The sequence below is a fragment of the Mustela nigripes genome, chromosome 6 (assembly GCF_022355385.1).
Source record: "Mustela nigripes isolate SB6536 chromosome 6, MUSNIG.SB6536, whole genome shotgun sequence".
NCBI classification, from domain to species: domain Eukaryota; kingdom Metazoa; phylum Chordata; class Mammalia; order Carnivora; family Mustelidae; genus Mustela; species Mustela nigripes.
This window is the reverse complement of record NC_081562.1, coordinates 104508790-104527647: the sequence shown is the minus strand read 5'-3', so window position 1 is coordinate 104527647 and position 18858 is coordinate 104508790. Positions and strand designations below refer to the sequence as shown.

The 18858-nt window shown below is 52.8% G+C and overlaps 1 protein-coding gene across 9 annotated transcripts in view; it reads left to right on the top strand.

Annotated features, from left to right (window-relative positions):
* SLC6A12 (solute carrier family 6 member 12) overlaps positions 1-18462 on the top strand; it is a 30569-nt gene extending 12107 nt beyond the window's left edge. For 6 of the 9 annotated variants that reach the window (XM_059403847.1, XM_059403845.1, XM_059403840.1 and 3 more), the window contains exons 5-16: positions 1417-1557; positions 2180-2267; positions 3359-3491; positions 4757-4891; positions 6511-6614; positions 6945-7069; positions 7552-7664; positions 8139-8276; positions 9003-9105; positions 10914-11014; positions 11475-11645; positions 12803-13203. In XM_059403847.1, coding sequence (XP_059259830.1) covers positions 1417-1557; positions 2180-2267; positions 3359-3491; positions 4757-4891; positions 6511-6614; positions 6945-7069; positions 7552-7664; positions 8139-8276; positions 9003-9105; positions 10914-11014; positions 11475-11645; positions 12803-12946 — 1496 coding nt within the window. In that variant the 3' untranslated portion in view covers positions 12947-13203. Of the gene's footprint in view, positions 1-1416; positions 1558-2179; positions 2268-3358; positions 3492-4756; positions 4892-6510; positions 6615-6944; positions 7070-7551; positions 7665-8138; positions 8277-9002; positions 9106-10913; positions 11015-11474; positions 11646-11988; positions 12369-12802; positions 13204-18163 lie in introns of those variants that run through there. The other 3 variants (XM_059403844.1, XM_059403842.1, XM_059403843.1) reach the window with 3 other exon arrangements.
* The last annotated feature ends 396 nt before the right edge of the window (positions 18463-18858 follow it).

Here is an 18858-nt window from a genome sequence, read left to right as displayed (position 1 = left end):
TGGTGGGAGCACAGCACGTTCTGGCAGCGGCAGAGACGAGTGGCCGCACAGTGGCCACTTGTTTGGGAGTGTCTGTGTGCGCACGTTCAGAACTGCAGGGCTGAGGGGCTCCCTGGGGACCCTCCGCGCCATCAGCAGCCCCCGGCCCCACCCCTCCCGAGGCCCCAACCGGTTGCTTTAGGGCGCCCTCCCCCACCACGCCTACATGCTGTGCGGAGACCCAAACGCAGGAAAACATGGGGGGGCCTCCAGTCGAGGTGGCCAGGCCCATGGGAACAGACAATCAGGGTGGGCTCGCCCGGCCAAGGGCAGGTTTTGTGGACAGTCGCCCGACTAAAGGCAGGTTTTGTGGACAGTTGGCATTGATTTTCCGACCTGCCTCTGGGCTTTGCTTCATTAAATCCTTCTGGAGCACCGGCTTCCCGGGCCGCCAGCCGAATCTCCAGGACTTGGGGCCCGGGGGCGGGGTGCGGTGCTGGGACGCAGGACAAACAGGCAGGCCCTGGCAGGGCACAGCGCCCACTTCTCCACCAGTTTTCGCACCTCGGGACTAACGGCCGCTCTGGCAACATGTTACTTTTAAAATGACTGTGGAAAAGATCCCACGTTTGCAGGAGCAGGCGGGGCAGGAAGGGGGGGTGGGGGGGGTGCACTGTGCCTGCCCTTGCTCCTTCCCAGCCCTGATAGGTTTGAGCGCGGGAGGGGTGCCCCACAGCCAGCCTCCAGACTGCTCCCCTGTGTCAGACCTGGGTGCACAGGTCGCGCCTCTGGGGGACACTCTTACCCCTCGCTCCCCTGTGAGCTGGCATTTTGAGATCCACTCAGGCTCTCGGTTCTCCATGGTGACCACTTCTCCTTTTTTCTTTTTTTCTTTGCTGGTTTCTTTTGGTCTTTGCTCTTACCTTGAGCAAAAGATAACTCCTCTGCTCTTCCTACCCCTTTTCATTTTACAAGTCATGCGTGACTGTCATAGAAAAACTAGAGAATGCAGATGGACAAAAGGAAAAAAAAATAACTTTAAAAAAATGAACTGAAATCTTATCACCAGAGAACCACAGGGAGCTTCTGGATGGCAATCCTTCCAGAGTTTATCTCATTTAAAAAAGGGGGGATATAAGTTAAGTAAATTATGCATAATGAGAAAAAAAATTAAAAAGAAGATATATGTTCAAACATGTATTGCAAAACTGGAAGAATGCAAACTGTGGTATTCTGTAGCCTGGGTTTCTTAGAAAAATGTGCTGTCTGTGGCTTCTCAGGCCAATAAACAGATGTGGTGAGTCTCTTTGGGTAGCTCCCAGTCCCTGGCCAGCCACTGCAGGAGGCTTCCGTGCGGCTCTGCTGGACTAACTTGATCTCTTGGATTTTCCTTGCTGCTTCCCCATTCCCTTCCCCCCCCCCCCACCCCCCCCACAGGCATCGGTCTGGCATCTGTGGTCATCGAGTCCTATCTGAACATCTACTACATCGTTATCCTCGCCTGGGCCCTCTTTTACCTGTTCAGCTCCTTTACCTCTGAGCTGCCCTGGACAACCTGTACCAATAGCTGGAACACAGGTATCCATCGTTTCGGCCACTGGGCTGGGGCCTCTCCCAGCTTGGATGTACTAGACACCCAAGGGCGAGCAAAAGCCACGTGGCCCCAGCCCTCCACGAGCCTATGGTCTCGTGGGAGAAACAGACCAATTAATCAAATAATTAATTACAAATTGCACCGGGTGAAAGAAGCAGCAGAAACCCGACAACAGCGGGAGGAAAATTGATGGCTGAGGGCTGAAGGGTGAGAAGGAACCGACCATGGGAACAGCAGCCCGACTGAGGGGAAGAGCAGGCGTAGGACACAGTCCCTTTGTGTGTCGAGTGGAGAGACAGTGGGCCAGTCATGGGGGTGGAGGAGGGATCTGAAGTCTGTGTCAGAGGTTGGTGGGTGGGGTGGCCAGGGCACAGCCAGATTCCCTGGAACAAGAGCTGTATGAGGCACACGGGGAGGGGGGCTGGTCCCATGAATCACCTGGGTGGTCAACTCCTAAGAAATGGGGGCTCTGAGGGAAGCTCTTGGGATCGGGAATGATGGGGACTGCCAGGCTGTAAGGTCAGAGGGTCAGAGGGGATCAGAGTGTCAGAGCATCTCTCCCCATCTGGTCCCTAGCTAATGCCCAGCCCCCCTTGTCCCCAACAGAGCACTGCATGGACTTCCTGAATGGCTCTGGAGCCCGCACAGCCACCCCCTCTGAGAACTTCACCTCGCCTGTCATGGAATTCTGGGAGTAGGTGCTGGGTTTGGATGCCATGTGCCAGGGGCCCCAAGCGGGAGATGTGGATGTCTGAGACCCGGGACTTGGAGGGAGGGTTTAAGCCTTTCTGTGCACTTTCCAGTGCTTACCCACCTCCCCGACCTGCACACCACTGGGACCTGGGGGCACACTCGCATCTACCTGGACTCATCCACTGACACACTCCCAATGACCTTGAGTCCACCCGTGTCCGCCCAGGCCCACACATTTACCCGTGTCATCTTGTTGCCTTGCACCAATCCACCCCCACCCCCACAAGAATCTACCTACACCTTCATTCCTACCGACATGTGTCCCCTGGTGCCTGGCCAGTGGTCTGCCCCGGCTCGCAAGAACAGGTGGTGCCCATCACTCCCCAGCTCCGTGTTCAGGGATGTCATGTGGGTAGCTTGAAATGGGCCAAGGTGAGCGTATTGGTACCGCAGAGATTGGCCGACCCCATACTCGCACCTCCACCCTCCCATGTGACTACGCCGGTCCATCTGCCCATGCCCACATGTGTCCAGCTTCATGCCCGCAAAGGTCCGCCTGTACCCTTACGTATTTACCAACACTCACATGGGTCTGCCTGCACCCACACGCTCGTATGTCCCCATGTCACCCGAAGCTCACACATCCACCAACACTTACGTGCACACATTTCCACTGCTCCCTGCGCTCTTCAGGGTGCTAAAACACAGTCAGCCCCCCTGTTTGATACCCATGCACTTGTATCTCAACCTGCCCATGTAAGTATCTACTCTCCATCTGCTCGTCCATGCCTTACTTACCACCCTCACTCACTCTCTCTTTCTCTATCTCTCTCTGTACAACAGAGAAAGCTGGATGGTTAGAAAGACAAAGATACCTATGGGATTACGTGATTTGGTCTTCTAACAGCAGGGGCATACAGACCACAGGTGGGAACATGGCATGGCCATGGGAGGGCGGGTGCAGCGGGATGGGGAGGGGAAGCCTGGAACATGAGATCTGTGGGGTCAGCGCTAAGAATCAAGAGACTTGAAGACAAACACCAAGTTGTACCCTTTCACCTGCTACCTGGTTAATTCTTTTTCCATCCTCAGGAGACGTGTTTTGGGCATCACCTCAGGCATCCACGACCTGGGGGCCCTGCGCTGGGAGCTGGCCCTGTGCCTCCTGCTTGCCTGGGTCATCTGCTACTTCTGCATCTGGAAGGGGGTCAAGACCACGGGCAAGGTGAGGTGTTCTGGCCCCTGGTAAGCTCTCTCTGGCCCCCAGAAGCCCTGGGACACTCAAAGAGGCCCCCTGGAGAACTGAAAGAAAGAGTAGTATAAGGGAGAGGCAAGGTGAGAACAGGGGAAATGGTAAGAAGAGTTTAACTCAGTCCAAGGTAAGAAAGGTAAGACTTTCTCTTTCAATATGATTATAAAAGATCCGTTTACGTAAGTAACGTACAGATTGAAATAAGAAACCTAGAAGTCCCCTTAATCACTGTACCAGCCAGCATGGCGGCCATTTGGATCTACGAGTCCCCGTTAATGTTTCATTGTATTGTCTTCTAGTTTCCTTTATGTGTATGTCTGTGTCCATCTGTATTAATTATGTGTGTACATGACACAATGAGCATCGTACACTTTTATGACTTGCCTTTTGTAGTATGTGGTATGAACCAGCAAACAGAACTGTCTTTGAGGTGGTGAGTTTCCAATCGTCAAAAGGGTTCAAGCCAAGAATGGACAACAGTGCTTATTGTGTGTGTGGAGAGTTCAAATTAGAGCCATTATTTCCAACCCAGGAAATCTGAGGTTGAGGTTTCATGCTTTTTTAAAAAGCCAGGAATAGACAGGATACTGACTGCACCGATTAGCCTGTTCTGGGGGCAGCCCTCCCATCCCCAGGATTGTTGTAATATTAATAATACTAGTGATGGCGATAATAACACAGATATCGCCATCACCTCTGACAAGGAGCTGAGCTCGGTCAGGGGCAGAGTGGACCCCTTGGAGTGTCTCCATATCTCAGAACTCAGGCCACTGCTGCTCCCCCAAACTTAAGCCTGGAAAAGCAGTGTAAATTTTGTCACAGGTCACTGTGAGGATCTGCTCCCCCTCTGTCTCCGAGACCTACCCTCACCAGGGGGCATAAGGAGAACAGCCAGGATGAGGGATTCCGGGAGACCAGATTCCAGATTTTAAAATAGCCTTTGCAATGTTGTGGCTGGGAGCTTGTGCCTCTCCCCGTCTTTCTTCTGTCCTTGCCCTGCTGGTGTGCATCTCACACTCTACCGGCCTTGCAGCCCAAGACCTGCTAGAAATTGTAAGGAAGCTGGGGTGAGTTACGGGTGCTCACCCCTCTCGGCATCTCTAAGGAGGCATCTGACGCTGAGATCGGGGCCACTCTTGCTGCCTGAGGAGGGGTGACAGGAGGACAGCCGGAGGTTCCCTGGCACCTCCTGGCGTCTGTGTCCCCAGCAGGAGTGACCTGGGGATGCTTCCCTGCAGGTTGTTTATTTCACGGCCACATTTCCCTACCTGATGCTGATTATCCTTTTGATCCGTGGCGTCACCCTTCCCGGAGCCTCTGAGGGCATCATTTATTACTTGAAGCCTGATTTGCTTCGCCTCAAGGACCCCCAGGTAGGAGCTGTGCTGGGGACCTTTCCCTGCTGTCTCCCACCCCAAACCACAGCCGTACTTTTGAAAATCTCTGGTTGCTTTTCTTTTGGTTTAAAGGCAGTATATCAGGAACTCAGTTGGTTAAGCCTCTGCCTTCGGCTCAGGTCATGATCTCAGGGTTCTGCTCAGTGGGGAGCCTGCTTCTCCCTCTTCCTCTGCTGCTCCCCCTGCTTGTGCTCTCCTCTGTCAAATAAATAAAATATTTAAAAAAATTTAAAAACAAATAAAGGCAACGTATTGAGAACAATTAAAGATCTCTTGAAATCCCACCACTTAGCTGTTTCTCTATGAGCATTTTAGATTTCCTTCCAAGTCTTTTTCTAGTTGTGTGTATGTGTGTGTTTTAATATAGTTGAGATAATTTTGTAGAAATATGTCTTTTTTCATTTAAATTATATTGTAAGCATTTTCCATATTATTAAATTCATTTGTAAATGTCATTTTAAACACTTGCCTATACTGTGTCCTCCATCTATCAACCGTTCAGTCACTCATTCATCCAGAATGTACTGAGGACCCATCAAGGGCCAGGTAGTGCTCTAAGAATGGAGCCAGCAGTGGGCATGACAGACCAGGCTCCGTGTCCTCTGAGCACTTACATGTGGGGCAGGTGTCATCAATCTGCTCCTATTCTTGGACAGTTAGGTCAGGCATTTATTTTTTTTAAGATTTTATTTATTTGACATACAGAGATAGGCAGAGATGCAGGCAGAGAGAGAGAGAGAGGAGGAAGGAGGCTCCCTGCCGAGCAGAGGGATCCCTGGCTCGATCCCAGGACTCTGAGACCGTGACCTGAGCCAAAGGCAGAGGCCTAACCCACTGAGCCACCCAGGCGTCCGGACATTTTTTTTTTTAAATGATCACATATACAGCTGCAATGGACACCTTGTGTTTAAATCTTGGACCACATCTCTGATTATTTCTTGACAGTCTCTGGAATCACTAAGTCCAAGAGGATGTGCGTTTAAGTTTCTTGAAATGTACTGGCTTTAGAGAAATGGAGACTTTCTCCACCAGTATTGGAGGACACCCTTTTTTCCTCCAGGGCCCATGAGAGATTCCATAATAATTTGCTTTAAACTTTGATCTAATTTGAGAGATCAAAATAGTATCATTTTGTTGTTTTAATTTAATTCCCCCCTCCCCTTCCCCACAGATTTACTGCGCATTTTGATTTCCTCCTATAGGATTTGTCTGAGCACATTCTTTGCACTCCCCTATCCCCTTCCCCAAGGAGTCCTGGGTTTTTTCCTTATATTCTAATGAAGTGGCTCTTGGCCCCATGTGTTGGCTGCCTAAGGCACTCAGTGCTGTGGAGTGAGCCTGATGCTCTCAGTACTGCCCTGCCTTCTCTGGGCCCTGCCTTCTCTGAGCCCAGCCCCTCCACTCAAGAAATCCTAGTGTGGGGGCCCCCTGGGTGCCCCCAGAGCCGCATTTAAATGGCCCTGCCTGTGAAGTGACATGTGAGTGGACGGTGATGAGTGTGCAACTCCAAGGGCACACCCAGGGGACCAGCAGGGTCTGAGGGGCCAAGGCCGGGCGCCCCCCACCCCCTACCACTTTCTTGGGGTCTCACATAGGTGTGGATGGACGCAGGCACCCAGATCTTCTTCTCCTTTGCCATCTGCCAGGGGTGCCTGACCGCCCTGGGCAGCTACAACAAGTACCACAATAACTGTTACAGGTGAGTGAAGGGGTAGGGGTGGGGTGCCGGGGACCGCAGGTTGATGGGGGGCTGGCCTTCCTGAAGTGTGGCCAGGGAATCACCGCGTTAGTTCCTAGACTGAATTTCTATCCTCCCTCCTTTTCTCCCTCCTTCTCCCTCTCTTGCCTTCCATGGTCCCTCCCCGTTCTCTCTCCCATACCTCCCCATGTGCATCTTTGCTCCCCCTTTTCCTCCCCACTCTGCTCTCTCCGCTTGCTCCACTGCTCCACTGTCTTTGGCTCTCTCCTCCCTGGTGACTCTTCTTCCTCTCTTTCCCCTGGCTCCTCGCCATCCCGCCCTGCCCCACAGGGACTGCATCGCCCTCTGCTTCCTCAACAGCACCACCAGCTTCGTGGCCGGCTTTGTGGTCTTCTCCATCCTGGGCTTCATGGCGCAAGAGCAGGGGGTTCCCATCTCCGAAGTGGCCGAGTCCGGTAAGTGCCACTTTGCTGCCTGGGCCCTGAGGGGAGGACACAGATCCATCCTCCAGTGTCCCAGGCAGGGGTCCCAGCAGCTGGCTTATGGGAACATGTTTAGCTTCTGGGGGGCCTGCTTGGAGCAGAAGAGGGCCTTCTTAACGACGGGTGGGCGAGGGAGCATGGACTGAGGGGGCGTGGGCAGACCCACAGTCAAGCCAGCTCCTCAGAAGCAGAAGAGCAGAGTAACGGAAGAAACTACTCTTGAAACACACACACACACACACACACGCACACACGCACGTGTGCACACACACACACACATTCCCCTTGCGCATGCACGTGTGCATGTGCATGCTCGCTTGTGCGCTCGCTCGCGCTCTCTCTCTCTCTCTCTCTCTCTCTCGCATGTGCTCTCACACAGGGCCTTGGGAGAAGGCTCTTCTCTGCGGGTAGTGAGAGCCCGTACAGAGCTCTCCTGACCTCTGTGTGCCTGGCAGGTCCTGGTCTGGCCTTCATCGCATTCCCCAAGGCTGTGACAATGATGCCCTTATCCCAGCTGTGGTCCTGTCTTTTCTTCATCATGCTCATCTTCCTAGGGCTGGACAGCCAGGTTTGTCACCCCACCCACCCCACTGCACCCCTCCCTGCCCTGTTGACCCTATTCCCAGCTTCTGCGCTTCTGGGAATTCCCTCCCCCCCCAATCTCTTTTCCCCCTGACCATATATTCCAGATCCCCCTCCACTTTCCAGGGCTTGTCCTTGCAGTTGGTTGGAGGACCCTGGGCCTCAAGACCAACCTATTCTGTGAGGGGGCCATCTACCTTCTCCCCATAGGCCTGATCCTTCCCCATGCATGGACACCTCCCTCCCAAATGGCCCTTCAGCCTCCTTCTGGCTATCCAGCTCAAGCAGCCCAGCCCCACTCCCCAGCCTTGGGGACAGAACATGTCTCCTGCTCTGGTCCCCATGTTGGGACCCTTGGTTGTCCCAGGGCAGGACTGGCACACCCACTTCTGCCCTTGAACCCCCTCCTGTGCTCCTGTGCATCAGCATGGGTGAGTGCCAACTCCCCTCCTGCCCACAGTTTGTCTGTGTGGAGTGCCTGGTGACAGCCTCCGTGGACATGTTTCCCAGTCAGCTCCGGAAGAGTGGGCGGCGAGAGCTCCTCATCCTGGCTATTGCAGTCGTGTGCTATCTGATAGGGCTCTTCCTGGTTACGGAGGTGAGTGTGTGGGGGTGTGTGTGGCCTGCAGGATGGGCTCCAGGTTGAGGGAGCCAGGGGCCACACCTTCCTTATCAGCTACTTGGGGATGCTGATACAGGCTCTGCCCTCATCACAGTGAGGATGTAGGGAGAGTTAGCTCTTTTGGTGTCCTGTGACAGAAACCAAATGCTAGCCAGTTTGAGCAGAAAAGAGAGTTTTTGGGGGCCAGGAAACTGAAAAGTCTAGAGGTTATTGGTTTCAGGTATAGTTGGATCCAGCTGCTCTAAGGACATTGTCAGGAATGCCATTCTTAGCCAGATTTCCCTCCCAATATTAAAGAGCACTGGCAGAGCTTCAGGCTTACCTTCTGCCACCCACCCAACACCTGAGGAAAGAGAGGGACCTTTTCTTAAGAACACAGTGAATGTCCAGCCCTAGCTCCGCTTCAGGCCTGTAGCAGGGAAAGGAGCACCCTCAGAGTGAGGCGGTGACAGCTTCTACAAGAGAGGATGCTGGGAAGATACAAAGTGTATGTCCCACACTTCCCAAGAGTCAGAAATGGTGGTCCTGATGTTAAATGAGGGGCCTGGAGGCAAGGACAGGAGAGGAAAACTCCCTTTAGTTAGTTGTAAGGAATGGGCTTGGGCAGGAGGGGTGCCCAGACGAGTGGTTGCGCCTTCGCTGTGGAGCGGGTACCCTGCCCGCCCTGGCCAAGGCCCTACCCAGCTCCCCGCTTCTCTGCAGGGCGGGATGTATATCTTCCAGCTGTTTGATTATTACGCATCTAGCGGTATATGCCTGCTCTTCCTGGCAGTGTTTGAAGTGATCTGCGTCAGCTGGGTGTACGGTAAGTGGAGAGAGGAGTGCGTGGGGGAGCCTCCAGCCCCCTCCTCCAAGAAGGACATGATCTGCCCAGGAGAGACGGGATGTGCCAGCCCTCTGGTTTCTATAGGTCTTTGTATTGCTGCCCTGGGAAGTTCATCCACCCCTGGGAGCCCAGGCATTTGTCATTATGGCAGACAGAGCTGGTGTAAGGACAAAACCGATTTCCCGAATTAGAAACAACGGGGAACAGTTTTGTTGATACAGAAGCAGCTGGAAGCCCTTCGCCAGTGGGAATCCTAGCTTTAGGGCTGCTTCGTCCGAGCCTCCGCACTTCCCCACATTCCCTTTCTGGGTTATCACCCAGACTTTGCTTGAATACTCCCCCAAACAGGAAACTCATTCCCGTGTTTTTGAGGGGGCTTTTCTCCTTATGGCTATTACACATTCCTTTCTTAGACTGGAGTGAATTCTGCCTTCTGTTGACTTCTACCACCACACCCCCCCACCCGGGCTGGGGTATCCAGCCAGTGATGCTGAGCTAGAACGTCCTATCTGGTGACAGTGGAGGGAGGAACCTTTATGCATTGAGTCAATGCACTGTTAAATCCCAAGAAACAAGCTGACTATGGCATACCTTATCTCTCAGCCCACACAGCAGCCCTTTGCAGGGGGGAGGCAAGGCTCAGAGAGGTAGTTCTCTTGTCTAAGCCCACACAGCTAGTATGCGGAAGAGGCATCATCATATCCCAGGACCCTGGGGCGGGGGACATGCTGCAGATGTAACAAGGCTCGGGGCAGAGGTGGGGAGCTGGGTCCATTTAGCGGGACTGAGGAGGAAAACTGTGAGTAGGAAGGTTTTTATTTTGCTACCTTGAGCCTTCCTATCTAATGTCCTTCCTCTCCTGGGACATGTCTCCTATAGTCTCACTTCAAACATGTGATGTCTTTCTGATTTCTCTCTACTGCGTCTCGGAACTTGTTATCAAAGAGAGTCTGATAAACTTCATCACAGTGAGTTCTAAAAAGCTGAGGAACTATAATAGTTTATGCCTCCCCAGCATTAGCTGGTATCCGGGGGAGAATTTTGGAAGTCAAAGCAATGACGCCCTAATGGGACATTTCGTGCACCCTGGTGATGAGTGGGGAGTCATTGCTTTGCTGAGGAAGGGCTTGGGGGGGACCATCCCAGGATCTTTCCCGATCGGTGGTTATCTCCTTAGAGGACTGGCTAGGCCTGGATCTGGAGCAGACGTGGAAACAGAAGGACAATACATAAAACCAGGCAGGGTTTCCACAAACCCAGATCAAGCCTCTTGTCAGGCTTTCCCGAGAACATGGTGTGGTTCCTCCAGAGTCTAGAATCTAGACTGTTGTTCCCTCCCCAGTGGCTCTCTGGCCCCGTGTGAGTTTGGCGTGCTACGCAGGCATAGCGGGACCCTCGCCGTTTTGTTCTTTTGACTTGAAACTGAATTCATCTCTGCGGCATAGATAAACGAGCATGGATGTAGCAATGGTGCCATTTTAGGCCCATGCCGTCCTCGGGGTTTAGGATTTAGGCTCTTCATTCCTAGACAAGGGGATAAAGGATCGCACTGGGAGGTTGAGTAGCTCTCACGAGGGCTCCTGGGTTTTTCATGGCAGCCCCTTCTCCCTCTCCACTCCCTGCCTTGTGGCTGCGATGCCAGCGACCCTGCTCATTCACGTGCCCTGACCCAGTTTCCCCTGACAGGGCGGGGGGCAGAGGGCAAAGCCAAGTGAGTCCTCCCCGAATTATCTACAAGCTGTCTCCCTCCTCCCGTTCTCACTCTCTTCTCCCACTGCCCTGGGCAGGAGCAGACCGTTTCTATGACAACGTTGAGGACATGATTGGCTATCGGCCATGGCCCTTGGTGAAGGTCTCCTGGCTCTTTCTGACCCCTGGACTTTGCCTGGTATGTGCCCAGCCAGCTACCCTCCTGCCGCCAGAGGACTCGGGGACGAGGAGCAGGACGCCTGAGCTCTGGGCTCCTTCCCTGCCTATCCAGTTACCCAGGGAAGCTGGTCCATTCTCCCTTTCTGGGTCGGTTCTCCCTGCACTTGCTTTCAGTTCTCCTGCCTCATTCCAGTTTCCGCCCCATTCCTTTCTCTCTGCCCAGCTTCCCAGTTTTAGTGGTCTCTTTCTGTCTGCCGATTTAGGGCTCCTCCACCTCCCCTCCCTTCCTCAGAGCTCCTCCTATCTCAGTCCTCGGGGGAGCCATGCCTTGGCTCACAGCTTGTGATGGCTTTTACTAGTCTACCTCTGTATGTACCACAGTGCATTAACTCGTCCTCTGTCCCTGGACATTGAAGTGGGTGAAGAGAGGATTTCAAGGACTCTGTGTCTCATCTGTGTCCACCTCTCCCTCCTTCCAGGCCACCTTCCTCTTCTCCTTGAGCAAGTACACCCCTCTCAAATACAACAACATCTACGTGTACCCTCCCTGGGGCTACTCCATCGGCTGGTTCCTGGCTCTCTCCTCCATGGTCTGCGTCCCACTCTTTGTCATCATCAGCCTTCTGAAGACCCAGGGCTCCTTCAAGAAGGTAGGGACCTGGGGAAGGGGTACATGGAAAGGGGTTCCTGAGAGATGGTGTGGGGCCCAGCTCTGAGTGTGGGGCCATCCTTTGGTCTCATGGAATCTTTGAAGACCAGTCCCATGGCTTCATTGCCAGAAACATTCAAGAGTCCTCGGGTTCTGGGCATTCAGAATCTGACCTCCAGCAGATCATGTGGGCAAGCTGAGCAAGAGTAAACTGTCAGAGGCTTAAGGAGGAAACTGAGTCACAGCAAGAACTTAAAGAAGTGCCCAGGCAGAGATTTAGAGAGTACAAATCCCTTGCTCCCAGGAAACTAATAACCCGTTACCATGGTTCATTTCATACACAGGCTTCCGGCTTCTTTTCTTCTCTTAATTCTGCCTGGGAAACCAATGCAAAGACTCCCTGTTTAGAATTTAAGACATGCCTTCCTAGAAGGGGATAGAGCATGTCCCACAAAGATATTACACTTGTAGAAATTGATCCGGCCTATAAGTAACAGAAAACCCAACCTGCAATAAGCAAATTGGCTTATTTTCTTTTACATCAAGAAGACCAGAGATGGATCCTGTTGACATTTGGTTCAGCTGCTCGAAAGAGGTCATTAGGGACCAAACTCTTCCTATATTTCTGCACCTCTGTCTGAGCATGTCTTTGTCATCATGCTCACCAGCCCATGGTCACAAGAAGGCTGTCATGACTCCAGTCATCACATCTGCATTCAAGGCAAGAAGGAGGGGGAAGGAGATGGTACCAATAGCAGTAATAATAGTAGTACTACTACTCATATAATAGGGACCTATTGGTCACATCATAATAGTAATAGTAAGAACAAAAATAAGCACTTATTGGTCAACTTACTTTGAGCTGTGTACTATTAATATCTTTGTTTTACAGATAGGGCACATAGGGGTTAAATGGGTTGCCTGCAATTGCACAGGTAGTTAGTAAGAGCCAGGACTGGAACCTGGCCAGTTTCTGGTCCTAGTCACCACGCTACTGTGTCTTCTCTCTTCTCGAAATATTTATTCCCATATTCACTCAGATTCTACCAATGGCCCCTATGTGTCTGGCTCTGGGCTGGGCCCCGGGGACACAAAAAGGACGAAACATCTGTGCCTTACTCACCAGTAGCACCCATCCGTACCCTCTCATCTCCACAGCGCCTGCGACAGCTCACCACCCCTGACCCCGGCCTGCCACAGCCCAAACAACGCCTGTATCCAGATGGTGGTACCAGCCAGGACGGCGGGCCTTCCCCAGCAAAGGAGGGATTCATAGCTGGGGAGAAGGAGACCCACTTGTAGGATGTGGCCAGCAGTCAGGTGGCTATGGAGCCAGGAACCTCTGTTAGGGCCACGACGGTGGACAGCCTTCACCTCCGTCCCCCACCGCAGTCCAGCTGGGGACCTCTGTGATGTCCATGGGTGCCCCCAGCCAGAGGCCAGGCCGCTCGCTCCTCAGCTGGGGCAGCTCCTTCTGTGGGCGAGAGGTGGTCTGCTACACCACACCATAGATGTTGGAACACACCTTCTTATTTATAAAGGAGGGTGGTCTTCTTTGAGTCTACCATCTGATTCAAACACATCATGCTGTATGGGAGCTCCCGCTGTAGGGATGTTCCAGCTTCCTGTATTTGTGCTTTGGGAGGGTAACGCCGATGGTGATACGTCTCACGCTTGGACTCGGAGAGCCTGATGGAACATGGTGGGTTGGAAGTGACAACAGAACACACCATATTTGTTCTGACATTCCATTAGAGGAGGTTCTTCACTAGGCTTGGTGTTCTGAAGTGCCCGGGGAAGGAACTAGAGATACAAAAAGCTTTCACGAGCCATCAGGGTCTCAAGTTTTCCTGGAGGCTTCTCAAGGTGCCCCTGGTTCCCCACGCTTCCTGAAATCTGTGTCCTCGGCTCATGGAACATTGGAATGGAAGGAACTTAGAGATGATCCCTAGACTGTTCAAAGGCAAGAGTGTCTGTACCTTCCTGTGCCCAAGGCAGACATTGCTAATCGATAACAGAGTCTTCCCACCACACAGTCCTTCCAAATACAGAACTCCAGGCAGCTCCATTGGCCACCCTGCTTTTGTCCCACCTCCTGACTTCATGGGTAAGAAAACTGAGGACCAAAGAGAAAGTGACTTTTTCAAGCTCACATAACTATGCCCAAAACCTAGTCTCCTTTTCTCAGGCCGAGGTTCTTCCCATGATACCCTCCTGCCTTAGTTAACAAGTATATATGGATTGTCTGCTATGGTGTGCTAGTCTTCTCTGCCTCGACCCGTTCCTGTTTAGTTCTAATGTCTTGGGGTGGGAGGGAGAGGGTCCCCTCTCTAGAGAGGTGAGCGACTTTCCCCACATTGGCATCCCTATCTTGGCATTTCCTCTGCCGGCCCATACTCCTCTGGCCAGATTTCCTCTCTCGCTCCTTTTGTTCTTGCCCTTTTCTATCTCCTCTTCCTCCAGAGATTCCTTGGAGTATGTGAAAGCCCACCGGTCTCCCACAGAGTGGGAGGTGTTGCATGTGGGATGCTCCTCTCCCCAGGTCCTTATCAAATGATACCAGAGCCTCCGGAAGGCAAGGGAGGGGGAGGAGTTGGGGTGGGGGAGGCCACTTCGGGACAGTGGCCTGGGGCAGGACCTGGGAGCTGGAAAAAGGAAAGCCACCTGTATACACCTCTGTATCTACAGATAGCCATCTGCAGGGATGCAAAGATAGATGTCACCCAGAGCCAGTGGCTGGTGGCCGGAGCAAAAATCTGTGGTCCAACCAGGGTGAATTTCATCTTCAGAGCACCCAGCGTTTTTCACCCAGATCTGTCAGGGCTTCCCTGCTGGGCACAAGCAGATGTCTACACCCCTGGGTTCAGCCTCCCTTGGACTGCTCTGCATATCCGTGCTCGCTTTGGTCAGACTAGTTAGTGGGTGAAGAAGGAGGTCCAGGAGAAAGCCATAGAGAGAAACTGCTTCAGCCTGTCAGCTCTCCTGAATGACCCCGGGGGACCTGTGGAGCAGGTGTGCTGCTTTCTGCTGCCGCCTGGTGGCAGATGGGAGCAGTGCCCCCTTCCCTGGCCCTGCCAGCCTCTGGAGCTCCCCATAGGAGCAGGAGGAAAGTGCTGGCTAGCTGAGCATTTCTTTCCTGTGTAAGCTCACGCTGCCTGGAAAATAAATACTTCTTATGTCCTCCTCCCGTGGCCTCAGCGGAGCTCCCCAGTACAGTTGGCTTGGTTTGGGGGAGCCCAGCTTCAAGGGCATGGGTGCTGAGGCCGGCCAGGCTCCTCGGCCCCCAGCCTCCTCCCCAGGGTGTGCTGTGCTTTTTAGCCTGGCCCCCTTTCAGTCTGGGCTATGGCATTGTCTGTTGTGGGTGGTTGTCCTGTTCTGCACAGCGATGGGGCACCAGCTCTCCCCAGCTCCCTGGGCCCTCAGCCTCAGTATTGAACTCTGCAGACGGCAGACACCACTGTCCTCTCCCCACATCAACTCACCAGGACTCTCAACTGCTCCAGATCCCCTGGCTTTAAGCTCACCAGCATGTCCAGGAAAGTCTCTGCTCTGGCATGGGGGTGAAGGAAGTGGTGGGGGGGGTGGGCCTGGTTGCAGCTGGAGAGAACATCAGCCAGAGAAAAAGGGACTTCAGGGAAGCCACTCATTGGGCCCACAAGATGGGCAATGAGCACGAATTTGACTCAAGTGCCCAGAGCACTACTTCAGCTGTGCGTGCATGAGTGTGTGTGTTTACATACACATGTATGCATAAAGAGCATAGCTATGCCTCTGTGGGTTGTAGGGTCATAACTTGGGGTCTGTTTTCATCTCATCGAGACTATTTAAGTTTTAAACTGGTGGCCCAATCAGGCAACCATGACTTGTTTGGCCACTATGATATTTAAAGAACAACTTTTTTTAAGGCGGACGCCTCCAGGCACTCTCCAGTTTGCCACTGACCCCCCTCCGAGCCAAGTCCCTATTACTCATACCTGATCTTTTCACACATTCATGCCTGAATGCATTTGCCTTCATAACCAGTGCCCAAGCAGAACAGAGAATTCTGTGCAAGGGAGGTCACCGGAACCCTCGCTGGAGCAGGACAGGGACCCAACACAAGTGGTCTCAGGAGTCCCAGCGCCTCCAAAGGGCTGGAAGTTCATGGCTTGTTCATGAACTTCCCACTCTGTAGACCCTCTGATGCAATTTATTAAACCTGGGTCACCTCCCCCTCCCACCTAGACTCTTCTCTTGCCCAAAGAAAGATGGTGGCTGAGTTTAATTGCGAAGCTGGATCTAAAATGTCAGTGCACGGCAGCCCCTAGGGGCAGGGTGGGCTCCAAAGCAAAAAATGTGGCTGTGTTTTCTGAAGTCTGGGGTCTCTCCTGCCTCCCAACCCCACTAGTGCAACCAGATGTGCTTAGAAATCACCCTCCCCCTTCCTTTATTTTAGGCAAAAGCATTTTTATCTGACTGGCACTCCTCTATGTTGTGAGACTAAGACTGTCCCTGCTTTTCCCTCCCCACCCCCAGGCTGGGATTCTGGGGAGCCCACCCTCTAAAGCTGGGGTTTGCTGTCCCCAGCTACTCACTTTGTCTTCCCTGTATGTCCGCCTTGCGTGGCTGGGTCTTGGTTCTGGCTTGGACTTGGCTCTCCCCGTCCCATCTCCCCTGAGAGTCCAAGACGCTGCTCGGTGCAGGAGCTGAGGAGGGGGCTCAGGCGAGCTCAGCCCCCTCCGCCCCATCCCCCTTAGCTGGCAGAGCTCTGGGAACTGAGAGGGGCCTTGAACTCTGCTGACACTGGAGCCTCTGACCTCAGGGGAGCTGACTTCCCATTTCAGGCTGTGGTCTGTGTGTGTTGGGCCAGAAGGTGCCTGACTAGGGGAAACTGTTCCCCTATCTAGCCTGGCTTCTCCCTTTTACAGCTTCCCCACCCCATCCCATGCGGAGCCCCAGAAGAGGATAGCTGGCCCTGGTTTGGGGCCTCCAAGAACTATCTGGGCTTCACGTCCAGCTCTTTGCCCAAATCCACCCTTCAGGTATGGGCCACCTTGAGGTTGACCCTTGACTTCTGGCTGGTCTCTTGTCTCTGCTGTCACTGTCAACAGGAGGCACAGCTCTGCCCTTTCTGCTCCATTCCAGTGCTGCCCAGGGCCTCAGCTCAGAACTCCCCCAACTGGGTCAGAGAGAAAGACAGACAGAGAGAGAGAATGTAATGTCCAATCTCTCAGCCTTGTAAGATTTTTGACTGTGGAGGGGGAGGGGACAGGGTTACAGGAATGGGGACTGGGGCAGGAGAAAGAAGCAGAAGCAGATGGCATTAGGGGGAAGCATGGTGGGGCAAAGGGACCTAGACTACATGCCCTGGAAGAGAGCTGTATGAAGTTTTGGAGGAAAGAGCCAGGATGGGGCTTTGTGGGGAGGTATCATAATCACAAGGCTTGAGGTCAGCTCACTGGAAAGGCTAGCACCTTGTCTTCAAACAGCCAGGGGATAGAAGGAGCTCTCTGAATAAAGCTTCCAGTCTAGTGAGGTATCCAGCATCCAAGATGGCTGTCTGTGAAACCCACCTCCTGGGACCCACGCCCTTGATCCACAGTGTGTGTGACAGAATGGTGGCAAGTGACTTCTTCTGTCTTGACCTCTTGGGTCATTCGCTCGGGGAGGGGAGGGGGAAGCCAGTCACCATGCCACGTAGACACTCAAGCACCCCAACAGAGAGGCCCATGTGGGTGGAACAGAGGCCTCGGACCAAGGGCCCTCATTGACATGTCAGCCACGTGACTGAGTCACTGTGGAGGGGGGGTCCTTCAAAAGGGACCAAAGAAGGGTGGCTGATGTTGCAGGCCTGGCTGGTGTTGACTGTAACCTCACGAGGGGCTCTGTGCCAGGAAGGTCCAGCCAGGTGGGCCCTAAATTTGGAGCAGTTTATTATGCACCAGCAGGTAACCAATATGGATCCTTGACTCCCCTGCACACCAGAATCTCCCTGTTTGAGGGGGTCGGGTGCCACCCCTCATCAGAGGCGACCCTCAGTACTCCCTGGGATTCCTCCCGTCTGAGCCTTTTGCCTTTCTCCCCCATCCTCACCACCTCTGGCCCTCCAAAGCCCTGCCCGGACCCTGGGCTTTGCCCTCCTCTCCCTGCTCGGAGGCAGGGGAAGCCGGCCTGCCACCCTGGTCCTCACGTGTCCACTCCCCGGTGGCCCAGGGCACGTGGCTTCCCTGTGAGTTTAGCTGCTCAAGAAAGTGACACGGGCTCATTAGATGTGACAGGGAGGAAAAGCTTGCTAGCCAGTGGTTGGCAGAGAGGTCAGGAGGACAGCAGGGGGCTGCGGAGGGCCAGGCTCTGCTCCCAGCCCACAGGAGTACATGAACATGGCCTACACCCAGCCTGTCCTCAGCTGGAGGGGGTCTGCTGATGAAAGGACCGTCCCCATGAGAGGAGCCTCAAGGCTATGACTTTTCATCTTTTCATCTGTTGCTGTTTTTTGTTTTTTTGTTTTTTTTTTAAAGCTTTTATTTATTAATTTGACAGAGAGAAATCAGCAGAGAGCCTGATGCGGGACTCGATCCCAGGACCCTGAGATCATGACCTGAGCCGAAGGCAGCGGCTTAACCCACTGAGCCACCCAGGCACCCTGTTTTGTTTTGTTTTAAATCAAGACCTTTGAGTTGGTGGTAGGACCTTTCTTATCTGTAGGGGTGATTGAAATGTGACTTTTTGTGCAAATTAGATGGCTAAATTATTTCTTTTGGAGCAAGAGGGTCTACTTTTCTCTCCACGATACACAGTTGTATACCCCCTTATGGTTTTCCAGGAAATTAAAAAAAAAAAAATGTTGAGTTCTATTGATTGCTTTTTCTGCATCAATTGAAATGATCATATCGTTTTTCTGCTTTAATCTGTTAATGTGGTGAATTATATTAATGGGTTTTTTCCTAATATTTAACCATCTTTAATTCCCGGGAACCATCTAAGCTGGTGGTGATCTACCATAGTCTTTGTTATTCACTGCCAGATTCAGTGTGCTAATATTTTGCTTGGAGTTGCTATATTCTGGCTATATATACGCCCAGAAGCAACAGTGGCTTCTAGTTTCCCTTTCTCATGTTGCCTTGTCTCCTTCCGTTTTTGTTTTTAAGATGACTTTAGCCTCGTGAAAAGCCATTTGGGCATTTTCTTTCTTTTCCCCCTCTCTGAAGGAGTTAATAAAAGGTTGGAACTTTCTG